Source organism: Spermophilus citellus (genome assembly GCF_964194105.1).
Source record: "Spermophilus citellus genome assembly, chromosome: 6".
Taxonomy (NCBI): Eukaryota; Metazoa; Chordata; class Mammalia; order Rodentia; family Sciuridae; genus Spermophilus; species Spermophilus citellus.
Genome location: NC_138187.1, coordinates 161,349,008 through 161,365,741, shown reverse-complemented (window position 1 = coordinate 161,365,741; position 16,734 = coordinate 161,349,008). Strand labels below are relative to the sequence as shown.

General features: G+C 41.4%; 1 protein-coding gene across 3 annotated transcripts; it reads left to right on the top strand.

Annotated features, from left to right (window-relative positions):
• Window positions 1-310: 310 nt before the first annotated feature.
• Window positions 311-16,648, top strand: NTMT2 (N-terminal Xaa-Pro-Lys N-methyltransferase 2). 3 transcript variants are annotated; one of them, XM_081298160.1, is made up of 4 exons: window positions 311-769; window positions 9,029-9,204; window positions 14,701-14,950; window positions 15,698-16,518. In XM_081298160.1, exons 1-4 carry the CDS (start codon window positions 517-519, stop codon window positions 15,919-15,921), a joined length of 903 nt encoding a protein of 300 aa, XP_081154286.1. In that variant the 5' UTR covers window positions 311-516; the 3' UTR covers window positions 15,922-16,518. The 3 variants fall into 3 exon arrangements, with proteins under 3 accessions (XP_081154286.1, XP_081154284.1, XP_081154285.1); XM_081298158.1 differs by having other exon boundaries at window positions 313-769; window positions 15,650-16,501; XM_081298159.1 differs by lacking the exon at window positions 311-769 and adding an exon at window positions 1,709-3,245 and having other exon boundaries at window positions 15,650-16,648.
• Window positions 16,649-16,734: the final 86 nt, after the last annotated feature.

Here is a 16,734-nt window from a genome sequence, read left to right as displayed (position 1 = left end):
GCTTTCAAATAATTGCATCTCTTGAAGAGCCTTAAAAATATGAAACACATATCCATCTCTATGAAGTGACTTGGGGAAAATTGTACTGATGAAAGGAATCTGAGTGGCTAAGATGACTTTGAAAGGGACCTTGTAACTTGAGGACGCAGTGTTCCAGGAGGAGCAATGGAAATCAGGGAATAGGATCTCCTGCAAAATATTCACAACTCTTTGAAATGGAAATTAGGCTATTTCAATTTAGGAATCAAATTAAAGCAAATATTCAGGGTGTTGGCAGGCTGTCCTGGAGCCTGTTTGAAGCAGCAGCTAACGAAGGGAAGCAAGCGTGCTTTTCCCCTGATGGAGCAGGATCTCAAGCAGCCTGTTTTCATATTAGCACCTGCTGGCTTGGAGTGGTGTCGCCCAAGCAATCGGAGGGAGTCCGTGCCAGGAGCCTGACCTCCCCATGTTTGCTGCCCTTCCCCCACACCCCATGACAGACTGTCCTGATATAGATGGACAGGGGACTGGTTTAAAATGACAGTCTCAAGTTCTTTTAGGAAGAGAAGGCTAATTCAAAGAAACAGCCAGACAAGCTTTCTTTCTCTTCAGAAGTCGTCATTGCCCCGCTCCTCCATGGCCCATCTGGGAGCCCATTTTGCCTTTAGAGCCCGCTGGCAGAAGACCGATGGTGAACTCTGCCGGCACAGCATGTCCTTCATCCTTCACCGAGCCATTCGCAATGACTTCTTTCAGAGCTACCTCTACCTGCTGGAGAAAATTCCCCTGGGTAAGTGAGTCAGAGCTGCCAGATAAGGGACAAGGAATGACTGAAGGGACAATGTGAGGTTGTGGGACACCTGGAAGAGACACTAGAAGGAGGAAAGAATTGCAGCCAGTGTCCAAGGGATGACACGTTTCAATGACATTCTTGAACAGAGAGGCAAAGATCAAGTGCCGCCTGATAAGCAGGACTCTATTTTGGGCTTTCCATGCACCTTCAGGCACAGTGATTTGCTTCTGTCGGTGTCAGCTGACTGTACTCCAGGCTCATAGAAACTCACTTCTTGAGTTTTAACAGATCATTTTAATATTTGCAAAAGTTTTGAGGTAGACAAATTTGGTAACTCAAAGATGAGAGTGTATATATATACACACACACACACACACACACACACACACACACACATATTCAAGAGTATATACAGTAAGAGTTAAAAAGAGACAAACAATAATAGATGAAAATGTGCTTGGTGTGTGTGCATGTGTGCGTGCGTGTGGGTGTGAGTGTGTAATCCACTCTGGTCTTCCTGAGTCTCATTGGAGAGCCTAACAGGAGAACATTTTAGATTGGTCTTTGAATATTAAGAAGAAAACCTGGGCAGTCATCTGATTCCATTTTCGTGATTTCCTCCAGGTTTCGGGGAATCTGAGAGTGGAGCAGTAAAGAGCTTATCTGCTTCATCGAGGCTCCTGTTCCGCAGCCTCTGTGCAGGTGGTTACTTCAGGGCACTCCAAACTGCCTGGAGGAGGAAACAGCTTACAATTAGAGAGAAGGGCCACCCCCCACCCACGCCCCTTCCTTGGTTTATATTTTCTCCCAAAGAAAGCAGGACCACTGTGTCTCAGCCCCAGTCTGTTTTCTTAAGGTTGTGTGAAAGCCCCATTGTGCACGGGATGTGGTCAGGGTTTCCAGCTATGGAAAGGGCTACATAATTCTTTGTATTACACTCAATAAACAACATGTTAGTAGTCGACCAAAGTCTCCTTTTATACCCCCGTTTCTGAGGAATCATTAATTCTAGACATATAAATACCTTCATCTCGTATTTATAGAGCTTTCTCTTCAAAGTGTTTACTCATCTGACTTCATTTGATTATCATAGGATACATAGATAGGGTAAATATTACTATTTTTTCTTCTTATTTTCCCATCTCCTTCTCCAATTTTATTTTATTTTTTCCAGCAAGGGAAAGAAAGTTCAGAGATGATAAGGTCTAATCTGGAGAGAGCAATACCAAAGCAAAAACTGAAGCCCAGGGCTCTTTCTGCTAGATCACACTGCCACAAGTAATTATTTTACACATATAATACATCTCCTCTGTATCCAAATGGGAAGACGAGAAGGTGATTATGTCCTGGTCCCTCTATATATTGACAGCATTGCTTTCCTGGGGCTGTACCCCCGTAAAAGCAGTTTGGTAGCTGTGGTTGTGTTAGAATGGATAAAGCATCAATTATAACCAAGAAGAGACTCACTAGAGGGCAGGTGATGGCCACACTTTAAAAATAATTACTAGAGAGAAAAAGAACCTGTCTTTTTGTAATGGAAGGTGACTTAAGAACAGAGCAATCTCTAGGAAAAATTGGATGACGATTAATTTGGGACAAGTAGATTGTAATTTGTATTTGGCCCTCATCCTTTTTACCCAATATAATCCTTTTGGTTTTATGGTCATTTTGATTTTGTCTGTTTTTCTCCTTGTGAAAGTGCTGATGTTTTTCCAATAATTTCGAATCTTTTTTTTAAAATCAATATTTTGATAAAATATTCCTTGGAAAGAATAACAAAGGAAAAAGTTAAAATTTTCTGCTTAGGATTAGATGCAGGGTCCTCTTCTTGTCCTATCCTCTTTGTCACACCATTGGCGTCTGAGACACTCTGAGGGTATCTATAGTGTTCCATGACAGTTTGAATACCATTAGTCTATTCCAAGCCAAAGTTGATTTCATATGCCTTAGTTTCCATTTTCCATGAATGAACACTGCTTATTTTCTCTAACTGATAGTTTGGCCTAGGCATTAGTTTCCCTGAGAGCCACTGAGTGAGCCCTACCCCTACCCACAATATCTCTGATGATAGACATGGAGGAGTCGATTAGTTGGTAAGGACTAGGCTACACTGCGATAACGAAGGAACCCTGACATCTCAATGGCCAAACACATCCACTCTTGCTTCGTCACTTCAATATGCATCATTGTGGTGGGCAGGCTGTATTCCACTTAGGCATGCAGGAATCCAGGATGATGGAGTCTCCGTCAGCTACAGCGTCGTAGTTAATGAGGCAAAGGGAAAGAGCAGCTGAAAGCTTCTCTACTCACTTTCAATACTTTGACCCCAAAGGAGGTATATCACATCTGTTTGGAGTCCACTGCTCAGTTCCATGGGACTCTGTCTATTTTGTCATTCCATGTTTCCGCTACAAGGAAGAAACTTGGCTCTTTAGAGATGGAAACATCAGATGCTTCTTCATAATCAATTCAGGTATATTCAATGTAAGAGATATTTTATGGAATTCTTATTATTGTAAAATTTACTGTGCACTGGGCAAGATTCAAATATTAATAAGCCATATAATTTCTCTTTTTTATGGTTTTATAATCTAATAATGGAAGCAATCCTACAAATTTATTTTATTTATTTATTTTAAAATTTATTCTCAAAATTTTTAAATTAAGGGTGCAAGGAAGGCAAACTGTCAGCTCTCAGAATAGATGAATAGACTTTTTCAGTTTTTTCTTCTCATGGCAGAGCCTGAATGTTCAGAAAGGAATCATCTTGTAAGTCCCATCTGCCAGTGTCAACTTATAGGCAATTAGAAGTCTGCCCTACCCAATTAACTCTCTTATAACTGATACTTATGGGATGTGTTTGCATATACTGGTTCCTCTACTGGACTCTAGTTCTCACGAGAGTGGAGGATCATCTGTTTTTCTCTCTTCCAGGTCTGTGTATTTAGCATTTACCATAGTTCCTGGAACATAGAAATAACTCAGTATATACTGTTGTATGAATTAAATGGCCTCATATAGCAGTTAATTGCAGATACTGAAGTCCTGAATTCACATTCTTGCACTGTTACTAGTGGAGAAGTGAGCTCTGTCATTTTCTAAAGTCTATGTGCATCATTTTCCTCAAAAGTGTTGGAGGAAGGATCAAATGCCATATATATGTGAAAGTCATCAATCTTCAGTAACTATTAGTTTTGCCCCTTTCTTCCCCTGAGCCAGGCCTTTTTTAAAGTCACCATGTAGCCTTTTCTGGAACAGACATTACCAAAGACAATAAACTTAATTCAATATATGAGAGTTTGCAGGCTGGAGCGGATATTATGCTTTTCAGGTTGGAAATAAAACTTAGCCGGCCGAGATGCTCCCTCCCCTGCTCTGCTGAGGTGTTTTAGAGTTGGCTTCCCCTACTCTTGATGATTTCAAGACTTCATAGAAATGAAAATAAAGCCCTTCTTTCAAAAAGGTTGGGGAACCCCTCCTGGAGAGTCTGCACAGAGAGTTTGTTGTTTGCGGTAATTATGGAAAGAACTGCGGCTAACCAGACCCTTTGACTCCTGCTTTCCTTCCTCCCCACACCCCCCCCTGCCTGGGCCAGGCAGCCAGTCTCACTTTAGCCCGCCCTGTGGCCATGTTCAGTCACGGGGGAATTTGCTGACCATCCCTGGCTGGCTTCAGAGACTCATGGAACAGCAAAGACATTGGTACTGAAAGTCTCCAATGGATGATTCTGCATTGCCTGTGACCAAAACAGAATTCAGGAAAAGGGACACACACTTATCACTATTTCTGGTGTTTTGCATCTACTGTCTCAGTTCACCTTCACAACATCCCTGTCGGTGTGCTGTTATTTTCCACATCTCTGTTTGAGGAGCTGATGCACAGGGGAGTGAGGTCATGTGCAAGAGAATCACGGTGGTGAGAGCAGAGCAGGTCTAGAACCCAGGTGGCCACCACAGACTCGTTGTTAACCACTCACCACTCACACCACCTCCCAGTGTAAGTGGAAATGTGGCAAATGTGGGCAGCAGTGAAAGTGTTTCCATAGGCTTTTATTTGACAAGAATAGAAGATTCTACATTTTATCCACATATCCACACTGTGTGAAATGCCTTTCCTTGTAACTTTTTGCTAGTCCAAATAAAATCATCCTTGGTGGCTGAGGTCTTTTGGAATCTTTCCCTAACTGCTCCTACTTGCAGGCATCTCTGATCCCCCAAGACTACTAGTGCTTGTACCATTCACTGGGCACGTAGTGATGTGTAACTCAACTGCCCCTTTCTAGTTTGTAATCTCCACGAGAGAGGGATTGGGCTTTGTCTCCTGTTTCTTGAGGGTTGTATTGGTGCTTTACAACTAAGTCATAGATGAACTGACTCTTGCTGAACATCTTCTTGGATAGTCACCTTTCCTAGAAATTTCACAAAATCCTTTTTTCTCTTTCAGAGCAAATGAATGTGTTCTCTGTTTTTGTCCTTGGGAGTTCAGTTTGTAATGTAGGTCAAGAAATAAGTATCATGTTATACCAAGGAATAATAGTGTCTAGTCTCTGTCTTAGAGTACCCCACATTTCACAAAGGCATTGCAATGCTACGAGAACAAGCCATTACATGCATTTCCATATTTAAAGGCATGCCTGTTGACCAATTGCCTTATCTGAGTCAACATGCACAGATATCAGAAGGGGAGAACTTGGGACTCCCTGTGACACCTCATATATCTTTTTTAGTGAAATGCACCTGTCAATTAGGTGAAAATGAGAACCATAAAAGCCCACCTATTGAGGCTGACACCTGCTGAGCTTGGCATTCACTTGTGGTCTAAAGGTTGCTGGCATAATGGACCATTCCCATTTCCAGATAAAAGGTTTTAATAGACTGCACCAACTAGTGGACTTAACAGGTGATGATGAGTGTGGCTGCTTGGAGCTTTGCTTGGATAAAGGAGAGCCCTGGACTGTGGCTTGTCAGGGGCCCCAGAGCAGCAGCATTCAACCTTGGGCAGAATCTGGGAGCTGTACTTTTCCAGCATGATTTTTGTGAGATATCAGGAATTTGTAACAGTCATATTATTAGGATGGCAATGCCTGCCTGTTTTTGACATCCTTTTGGATTTATAAGCATTTATTGAGCTACCTGTTATTTACACACTACCAATTGCTAGGAAGGGGGATTGGTATTGGTCAGTAGTTCTGTTTTTGAACTGGAAGATCCTACTTCTAATGTGTTCCCTCAATCAGTAGCTAATTTGTATATAAAGTGGCAGAAACCTTCTATATTTGTTAAAACTTCTTAAAGATTTGTATTTTCAAAATGACTTTTTATGCACAGTAGTCAACATGTGTGGGGGAGATAGCAAGTAATATTGTTAGTCTCCAGAAAATGGCATACCTGGATGTGGATTCTTGCAACTCTTCCAGCAAATTCAAGGTCACTGAGGGTTCAAATATGGCTCCAGTGTGCTTAAGTTGGAAAATGCTGGTGTAAATCCAAAGGTGGAACATAGTCACAGTGATATAAACGGTGTTTATTGGATTTTTAACCTTTAAAATCAATTTTCAATTGACTCTTGAATTTAAGTTGTTCAGTTTAGAAGCAATTAATACACTAGTTGAATATCACAATTTTGGGATTATCTAAAGAAAAATGTTGTTAGTTAAGGTTTAATAGATTTTTTCTTTGATTTCCTCTTCTCAAAATTATCTCATATTTTGCTTTGCTTCATACCATGATCATAATATTTTTGAATCTAAGTGTTCTGCTTAGAGTTTTCAACTTCTTTTAAAAAATTTTTGGTGATTGATATAAAAACACATCTTCCTTAGAATAATACTGATGTCTCCTTGCTTTTTGCCTACTCTCTCTATTGCCTAGAATCCAGTCTTTCTCTTGTAATGTAAACTGATTTCTTTCCAGATTTGATAAACAGCTGTCATTTGGGTATTCCTGGGTTAATTACATCATCTTTCATCATGCGTCTTCTCTTGATTTTAACCCTAATTGGTCTAGAATATAACTTCAAGAAACTTCGGAAGGATGAATCCATGGGAGGTAAATATTCTTTTGATAGTTTAACTGGGTATTAAAGTTATTTTCAAAATAATTTTTCTTCAGAGTATTGATGGCATTTTATCATTGTTATCTAGCATTTCTGATAAGATTTGTGGTATAAGCCTGGTCTCAGTCTTTTGAACATAGGATCGTGTTCTCTAAGATACTAATTACTTATTGTTTATCAAAAAATCAAATAGAACTGTGAGTACTATATTTTTATTTGCTATATCTGGGAAAAATTGAAGATCAACCAATTTTACTCCTCAAAATGGCTTTAGGATCTTATTATTATTCTTTCTGTTTTGAAATTTCTTCAGCACAAATGTAAACGTTGCTTTTTCAAAAAGCTATACTGCTCAACACTTGTTGGATCTTATAATCTTTTTCAGTCTGGAAAGTTTTCTTCTAGTATTTGTCTTTAGTTGCTCTTGTTCCTCTATTTTATTAATTTCCTTTTAAAACAATTTTATCTTACTTAGCTTGAATTAAGTCTTTGTAGGTTTATACATTTGTCTTTTTACTTCTGTTTTCATATCTGTCCTTCTGTTTTATGTTCTGGAAATGTATCCAATATTCCAAAACTTTAATTTCTAAGAATTCCTTTTTATTCTTTGAATTATCATTGCCATTTTCTTTTTTGTATCTTATCTTGGACTGATGAATGCACCGGTTCTTATGTTTCTTCAAAGACATATGAGATTTTGGTTGTGTTTTGACTTAAATTCACTTCTTGAATCACTTCTATTTCCTTTTGGGTCAATTCTGATGATTTATCTGAATATTTTTCTTTCAGGCTGACATTTTACTCTCATGAGTTTGGAGATCATTGTTTATCTACATGTAGGAATACATGACAAGGTAATGAATAAGGTTTCCTCTGCTGTGTAATCATCTCAAAAATAGAAAGGTGACATGAAACTCCACATGTGCAGGTAGCCCTTATCAAACTCTGATGAGTGTGAGGCATGTGGAGTCTTCTACATACCAAAGCAAGTAGAGTTCTAGGATTCTGATGCTAAAAGCTAGTTTCGTTTTTCCTAAGCAATTTATTTATTTTTGTATTTTTAGAGAAGAGACATATTTTTCCATGGTGAAGGCAGATGTATTGCCTGTTGTGTTTAAGCGGTGCATTTGTCCCCTCACCTAGTTGTTCTGTAGACAGGCTTTTGATTAATTATTATTTTTTCAACTTTCACTCCTATTCTTACACTTCCCTCTGATTGGCTGTAAATCTGGAATGTAATTTCCTCTTGCAACTATTTTGATGTGCAAATTATTGAGCTTTATTCTATCTGATTTTTGCCTTTCATAAATTCATTGAAATTATGAATCCATCAGTGATCCCCTCTCATTTTCTTCACTAAGTGGAATTACTATAGTTCAAAACTTCTCAGGGAGTATTGGAGGCACAGAAGACAAATGTGTATACATGGTCTGCAATCTTGAATTGAAAGTTCTTCCCTTTCATCCATTTTTCAATCATTTCCTTTTGAATATCCTCTAATGAAAATATTTTATATCTGCATGGGTGAATTTTGGTTGACAAAACACACATAAATGCATTCTCATTCATGTCTTGGAAGTTTTTCCAAAAATAAATCTCTTAAAATAATACCTTGTGTGTTTTGAAATAATGAAATGACAGTGTGCCTAGGGTACAGAATAGCTGCTCAATAGATATTGTTTCTTTCTGCATTTTATTTTTAGAAGGTAGAGCTCAACTACATTTCTATAAGGTGGGTACAAAGACATATTGGGGTATGTGTTGCTATAAAAAGAAATGAAAATGATTTACCCCTGCTTTGTGATTAGAAGCAAGAACTAGTGAGGAAAATTATCATAAAACATTTGAACTTAGAGATAAAACTCACCATGAAACTGATGAAATTTTTACTGCAGCCGAAAAACTGTTAAACTTCAAAAACACAATGGTAACTGTGTTTATTAAATGACAGAGTTACTCATTAATGAAAATGTCACCTGTGATTGACAGATGAAATCTCCTGAGATCACAGAGTTTTAGAAGTCTCCCCGTATTATATAGCATGTAAGTCCCTGAACCAGAGCTCAAACCCAGATCCTCTGACTTCACTCCAGTGCTCCTTCTTCCACACACAAATTCACAGTCTTTAAAGAGGAATTTCAGTGCACAATAAGACGGAGTTGTTCTATGATATAATGACTATTAATAATGTTTCACTTGCAGTAAAGTTGTATGCCTTAACAAGCCAAGTCATCAATGGCGAGATGCAGTTCTATGCTAGAGCTAAACTTTTCTATCAAGAAGTGCCAGCCACAGAAGAAGGCATGATGGGGAACTTCATTGAACTCTCCAGCCCAGATATCCAGGCCTCTCGGGAATTTCTTAGGAAATTTGTTGGGGTGAGTTATCTAACTGCAGCTTGATGAGAGGGCAAAGTCCCTGCCAATACTGAGCTCAAGTGCTTCTGTGTGGTAAATTTAGTCAGGTTAAAGCCGTGGGCTCAGCTGAGTTCAGCCTGTCTTAAGACGTTCACAAAGGATGGACTTCATCGGACTCCTGGCTTGTCCCACTGGACATTTTGCCCTCCTAGCATTAGCTAATCTTACATGCATGCTTCAAGGGAAGGTGAACCTGCAGTGCTGATACTGCATTTGAGGATTAAGAAGACATTTCTTAAACATCTCAGCAATAAAAAGTTGACATCCAGATAAATAATGAGATATACCTTTGGGAGCTTGGGTTGATTTATTGAATTTCCCATAATAACAAATTGGTTGTAGAAAAGAAATGTACGCTTGTGTTCAGTTTAATAGTAAGGATGGCAGAATCCCTTTGTATTATTTTTTTTACATAGTTCAGATTTCTCATTGATCCCTTTGTAGTCTGGTTTGGGGTGAGCCTCCACTGCCCTATGTCCAGGTCCTATGGAAATTGTAGAGTATAAGGGTCAAACCTTGGGCTCTACAGTCATTGAAGTTCTCCTACTTAATGCAGAAGCAATCCTGGGCTTGTTACTTAAATTTGTGACTCAGGCATGACCACAGAATCTGCTTCATAGAAGAATGTGAAGATCAAATGAGCTCATACCTGTAAAGTTCCTGCTTTAGTTCACAAAATGAGTACCCGCTCCATCTAACTTACTGCTGCAACTACTAACAAGATGTTATGGAATGTGTTTAATAAGGAACTTTGTATAGTTGTGAGAGTAGACTTCACCCACCCAGTAAAGCTGCTTTTGGTCCTACTGAGGATAAGACCATTTGCAAATGATGCTTGTTCCAATTCACTACAAAGTCATAGATTTGCAATTCGGACCCCATTTTGTTCCGATAGAGGAAACATCGTGGATATTCAGTTTTGGATTTAGGCTGTTGACCTACTTGGAAGCATGGTGTTGTCACTAGGTTTGTGTCACCTCTAGCTCCTGGAACACCCAGGTCCCAAGCCTGGTGGTAGAGAAAATGTGATGAGGGTGGAACATTTCCTGGAGCCAAAGTGTCTGTCTGGACCGTAGCTACAATCAGAAAGGACTAGGACGTGCAGAGATGAAGGTCAGGCCCACCACGTCAGTGTTTCTGACCCACTTCACAGAAGTCTGTTCTAAGATGGTCAGTCACTCTGCCAAGCACTGTAGAAGCTCTGTCCTCTTTACTCTCCACAGCAGTTCTTAAAGTAAGGACTGTCCTAGCTCATTTTTATGGCTGTGGAAACTGAGGCTGAGAAGGTTAAATAAGTTGTCAAGGTTACACACTGGTAAGAGACAGAGCTGACACTAAGCCCAGCCAGATCTGTCTGACACCAAACCGTCTGCTCTTAACTCTGACATATTTTTTTCCATTTGTCTTGCAAAGTAGAAAAATCCTTGCTTTTTTTCCATGGACCAGAGAAACCTCACCTCTCCAGTCTGGCCCAAAGCAATTGCTCCTGCTCGCCTGGTGGTGAGGCCGACTTTGATCCTGAAGCATTTCAGAAGCTTAGTTAGTAATCCAGCTGTCTTGTCACTCTGTGTGGAATGCCAAGCTGACCGCAGGGATGCTGGTCCTACAGAGCCCTTGAGCACGTCCAGGACCTGGGAAAGGAAAGCGTCTTGTGCTCGCGTGTTTATGTTGGAAAAGGGGCAGACTGCTCCTCTCAAATAGGAATGAGCTCTTCTTAGCAGACAAGGCTCATTGTAAAGCTGTGACCTCTCACTAAGCACAAACACAGTCTTTTTAAAGGAATGATATTTTTAGTACTTTGACCTTAATAATCTGCTAAATTAGTATCCAGGTCAAGGAACAAGGACTTAGGGAATAGGAGTATCTGACATGATTTATTCTTGTGTCAACCGAGAAAAGGCAGATTGTTTAATTCAGAGTTCTGTTTTCCTTTCAACACCCAGTGACATGCGACAGTGGGAAAGGTGTTTAATCTACTCTCGAACGTATTTACTTTAGCAAATAGACAAAGGGTATCAAGATGACGTCAGTGGCATAACTGATAACTTTCCTCAGGTTTAGATGTCTATGGAGGGGGAATTCATTTTTAAAAAATCAGTATTTGATGACTTTTTTTTAAAAAAAAAAACAACATTTCATAGAGATCGGATGACTAAAAAATCACGATCTAACTTGTTGTAGTTCATTTCTTTTGTGTGTGTGTGTGTGTGTGTGTGTGTGTGTGTGTGTGTATGTGGTGCTAGGAATTGAACCCAGGACCTCACATATACTAGGTAAATGCTCTACCACTGAGCTATACCCCAGCCCTTTTTTAAAAAAAAAATATTTTTGAGACAAGGCCTCACTCGGTGGCCCAGGCTGGCCTTGAACCTGGGATCCTTCCGCTGCAGCCCCAGTTGCTGGCATTCCAGGTGTGCACCTCTGTGCCCCGTTATTTCGTGGATTTTAAGCAGTGCCAGGAAGTGCTTTGACTTGAGTTCTAGATCCTACTGGATGAGCTTAAAGTAATGTTCTTTGAAACGACATACAGAGGCAGAATCAGAAGTAACATGAGAGCGCTACTCGTATTTTACTGGTCTCTATGAATCCATAAGTGAAAGAGAGTCTATGAAATGAAAATGAAAATGCCAAAATACCTCGTTCTGAGGTCATGTGTTGTGCAAAGCTCTGGCCACATTCACCAAGGGCATCAGATTCCAACGCCATCACAGCATCTGCAGTCCCTGAGCTCAGGCTCTAAACATTCCTTCTCCGAGGAGCTGCCTGTGAATGAGACGTTGTGCCGACCATATCACAGGAAGCAGAGTGAAGAATCAGGTGACTGCACCGGAGGCCTGGTGCACAGCGTCTGGGAGAAAGGACAGCCTGCATGTTTGCGAATGACCACAGTTTCAAGAATCTCTGCTCAGATTTCACGTACTAAATGGATTTCACTGCTTAGACCATCTCCAAGGAAGGTTTATTTAAAACATTTTGCCTCAGTTTCTTTGTGTGAAATAAAGGAACGAAACACGTGATTTTAAAGCCCCGGGGTTTTAGTGAGATTCTGAAGGGCTCCTTGGAGAGCTGTGGGAAGGTGGAGTGGCAGGGCTCCACCTCCCTTGAACCAGAGCAGCCTCCTGTTTCTCTGTTCATGGAAAAACAGATGTTCACTTGTTCTAGTCAAATCCTCTGACATGGATCTCTAAGGTCTCTTGGCTTTATTGCTCCGTAGTTCTCCTTCTGAAACCACCTGCCCCACTAATGACAGCAACATGACCAGTAGTCTCATAGAGCCAAGTAGCTAGGAGATAAATTTGTAACGAGGATTGCTGATTGAGCAACATACATTTCTAGTAAAGTCATTTCTAGTAGCTTAAAGTAATTCCCTTATACTTTATCCCATTTTAGGAAGTTACTCAGAAATGCTGCCTTTACCATGCTGTGTATGTACAGCACAGATCTTTAGTCTGGGCCTTTTCCTGAATTCATTTAGTTTAAATCATCACATCTGAATGAGGAAGGCAGCAGAGCACAGCAGAGATGACCAACAACACCTGGCTGAGCAGCACCACCTCCCCTTCCTATCCTCCAGGCAGACACCACTTATCACTGAAGATCCCTTTCCTGCTGAGTCTTGCCGAAGCCTTAGTTATTCTGAATATAGCATTGCATAGACACTACCAAGGGAAGAGAGCTTGCCAGTTGAGGTGATGTCCTAATGTTCCTAAAACTGACTTTGGATTCAGGCGGTTCCTGTTCAAATCCAGTTCTGCCATATATTGGGAACCTGAGTTTTCTCATCTACAGTGTGTTAGTCAGATTTTTATTACTCTGATCAAAATACCCAACAAGAAAAACTTAGAGGAGGGAGGTCTGCGGTCACCCAAGTCCGTTGCCCTGGGCCCAAGGTGAGGCGCAGCATCGTAGCCAAAGGGCTTGGGGGAGGAAAGCTGCTCATGGTAGCCAGGAATCACAGAGAGCAGGGAAGATGCCCCTTCCAGGGCAGCCCCCAACCACCCACATCCTCCAGCCAATCCCACCTGCCTACAGCTACCATCCAGTCAGTCCCTTCAAACTAGGACGGACTAGGTTACAGGTTTTATAATCCAGTATTTCACCTCTGAATATTCCTACACTAACAAGAGCTTTTGGGGAACACCTCATATCCAGAGAATAACATTACAACAATAATCATCTAATGGAGTGAGTATTATGGAGTTATAATTATTACAGATACAGTTTGCTACATATAAACATCAACTTATGATGGTCATTATCCCATTTGAAAAGAAGCTATGATTGCTGTACTTTTTGTTCTTCATTGAACCTTTCTAGCATAAGGGGAACATTCTGGATGGAATGGAAGGCATATTTTTTGATATTTCCTCTGTACCACATCTGTGATCCAGAGCCAAAGGTTTTTGTTTTACCCTTAGTTCCTGAGAAATCAAGAATTGGCTTTCTTTTTTAAGACCTTTATAGGTAACTTCACATATCTTGTTACTGTGATTTCTAGCACAAAACCTATTTAGCATCCATCCCAGTTATGTCCAAATAATTTAGACCAGCTGACTCTTCAAAAATCAGAAAACTTAAAAAAAAATTTGTATAGAAGCAAGTTGGAGAAAGTTTGCATTGGCTAACTTCCTGCCCCCACCACCTCCTCGGCCACTCACCTTCAGTTAATTTAATTCAGACTTACTTTTAAAAAAAAAAGTTCCCAGTAAACCTGATGCTTCTGGTGCAAAAAGCAGAACACAATTTTTAGCATCAAAGGGGACTGCTGAAATTACCCTTCATTCACAGCAACATGCCGGATGCCATCCGGGCTGGATTTGAAATAAAATCCTGGCCAGAGAATGGGACAATTGCATTTCCCAGCTAAGGTCCCCAGATTTACCCCCTAAATCCAGTTTAGAAAAAATAGAATTTCAATTATCCCAATATGAACTGGAATGTTTTCATGGAATGAATTTTTAAAGTAATTTTAAAACTCAAGAGAGACTCTCACTGTTTGGCTCCCCCCCCCCCCCGCCCTATTTTACAAAGTAATCACCTACAGTGCTGGTCCCATTAGCTGTAGGTTTAACCTAAATTGTAGATATGAAAATTCTATCTTTATAGAGCCAGGGTTGGCTCATTTCTTGGGGAGAATTACCGATTGCTTAAACCTTAGATATTATTTTAAAATAAAATAAGTTTGCAATTCTTTTAAACACCCATATTTGAGTAAAATAAAGTAGAACTAGAAATGTCTGGATTTGGGGGGGAAACCATGAAATATTCTGTATCTTGACTGTGGCAGTAGGTACTTGGCTATTCACATTTGTCCGAACGTGTTGAATTGTACACATAAGTTGCACATTTTACCCAATAAAATTGACACAAATGCAGCTGACCTAAAGTGGCGACTGGAGTGTCTGAGGCTCGGGGTGAATCCCCTACTTGAGTGTCCCACAAGGCTTCTTCCCGCAGGGGCCCGGCAGAGCTGGAACCGGCTGCGCCCTGGACTGTGGCTCTGGGATAGGAAGGGTGAGCAAGCACGTCTTGCTGCCGGTTTTCAACAGCGTGGAGCTGGTGGACATGATGGAGCCTTTCCTCCTTGAGGCCCAGAGCTACCTGCAGGTCACAGCGGACAAGGTAGACAGCTACCACTGCCACGGCCTGCAGGAGTTCACGCCCCCCTGCGGCAGATACGACGTCATCTGGATCCAGTGGGTCTCAGGTTAGTCTCATGTGGCCTGTCCTCTGCCCTCCCCGCTTCTCAGCTGCACAGGACAGACGTGGGGCTCACAAGCACACGAGGGGTGTCTTCCCTGTACTTGTGTCGAGAGCAGTTAGCTAGCCCTGGGTGTCAGGAGAACCCCACAGTCCCCGCTCCCAGATTTCTCCCCTGTTCTCTGTACAAGCTGGACGGTTCCTCCCCACCCACAAGGATGGAGCAGGTGTCCTCACACCAACAACCTAAATCCTTGAAGAAACATAAATACTTGAAGAGATTTAACAAGTGGGCCCCAAAGGGCTAATCCCCATTTATGGGCAGAATAGTCATTCTTAGACTTAAATTCCTAGGAAACAAGACAACAGGGGATTAGGGGTGTCTGTGCGTGCACGCACGCACACAGGATTCACTAAGGAGTGGCAGTGGAGTTGGGTTGGCCAAGGAAATTGGAGGGACTCAGGGAATAGACACCAGTGTCTCTCTCATGCTTGTGAGGTAGGTAGGCCAGGTAGTATAATATGTGCTTTAAAGACAGGGACTTGAGCAAAGAGGATGTGTGTTCTTCATCTAGATTTTCAAAGACTCCCGCAACTACAACGACTTGGTTATTAAGTAATCTGTGACTGAGCCTTGTGTTCTTCCCTGCTCTCCTCCCTCCCCACGGTTTCATCCTGTTTCCCATCAATTGGGCCCCACCTGTAGGCCACCTGACTGACAAGGACCTTCTTGCATTTCTTTCCCGATGCCGAGATGGCCTGAAAGAAAATGGTGTCATCATACTGAAGGACAATGTGGCCCGGGAGGGCTGTACCTTCGATCTGTCCGACAGCAGTGTGACTCGGGACATGGACATCCTCCGGAGCCTCATTAGGAAGAGTGGGCTGGCCGTGCTGGGCCAGGAGAAGCAAGAGGGCTTTCCGGAGCAGTGCGTGCCAGTGTGGATGTTTGCACTGCACAAGCACAGACACTCCTGAGCGCCTGCACTGGGCAGAGGTGCTTTGGGTCTGGGGAGCTCCTCCAGGGTGTCCCCGAAATGCAGACAGAGATGGAGAGAAGGGATGCACATCTGGAAATGACTGATGATGCTGTATGTACAGGTTTCACTAATGCAATAATGCACACTCTGGTGTGCACAGGACGGTGGGCACACTCTGTGATGGTTGATGATGTCATATGTACAGGACTCACTGGTGGGATAATGCACACTCTAATGTGCACACAATGATGGGCAGACGCTGTAATGGACATGCGCGGACTCTCCATGGGCTTTCTGAAAGATGGAGTGGGAACATCCTGAAAAACCCTATAAGAAACAGCTTATAGACACCTCACCTGTACAAGTGTGAATGAAAATAGGAAAGGAAACAGTACTTATGAATTCTCAACTCTCTTCCTCACTGATTATTTGTGTAATAGAGTTGTCCAGCATGGGTGAGAGAAAGCTGACACCCACTTCCTTGCCTTGGGGTCAGTTACTTTATTCTTCTTCCCTCCTTGATACTACTACTTCTCTTGAACAAACATCTCCCCCTAATTAACAAGGCACTGAGTAAATAATCTTGTGAAAACATGTCAATTAATTTTGTCTTTAGCCCTTCTCTTGGCTGAAAACGTACATGGTTTCACTTTCTATTTTGGGTCTCAGTTACCCAATGATGTAATATGGATGTAATTTGATAACAGAAGTATGCATTACAGTGATGGGGAAGTGTCTCCTTTCAGGAGAAAGTGCTGTACTCTGAAGTTTCAGCCTAGAACATACAAGTAAATGTCATTGAAAATCTAAT

What these genes read in the sequence shown, in the direction of transcription:
- NTMT2 (XM_081298158.1), top strand. Translation starts at nt 517, where the DNA reads ATGACAGTCTCAAGTTCTTTTAGGAAGAGAAGGCTAATTCAAAGAAAC. An exon ending in GCTGGAGAAAATTCCCCTGG is followed by an intron (nt 770 to 9,028) that starts GTAAGTGAGTCA and finishes TTTCACTTGCAG; the next exon opens with TAAAGTTGTATGCCTTAACA. An exon ending in TTCTTAGGAAATTTGTTGGG is followed by an intron (nt 9,205 to 14,700) that starts GTGAGTTATCTA and finishes TTCTTCCCGCAG; the next exon opens with GGGCCCGGCAGAGCTGGAAC.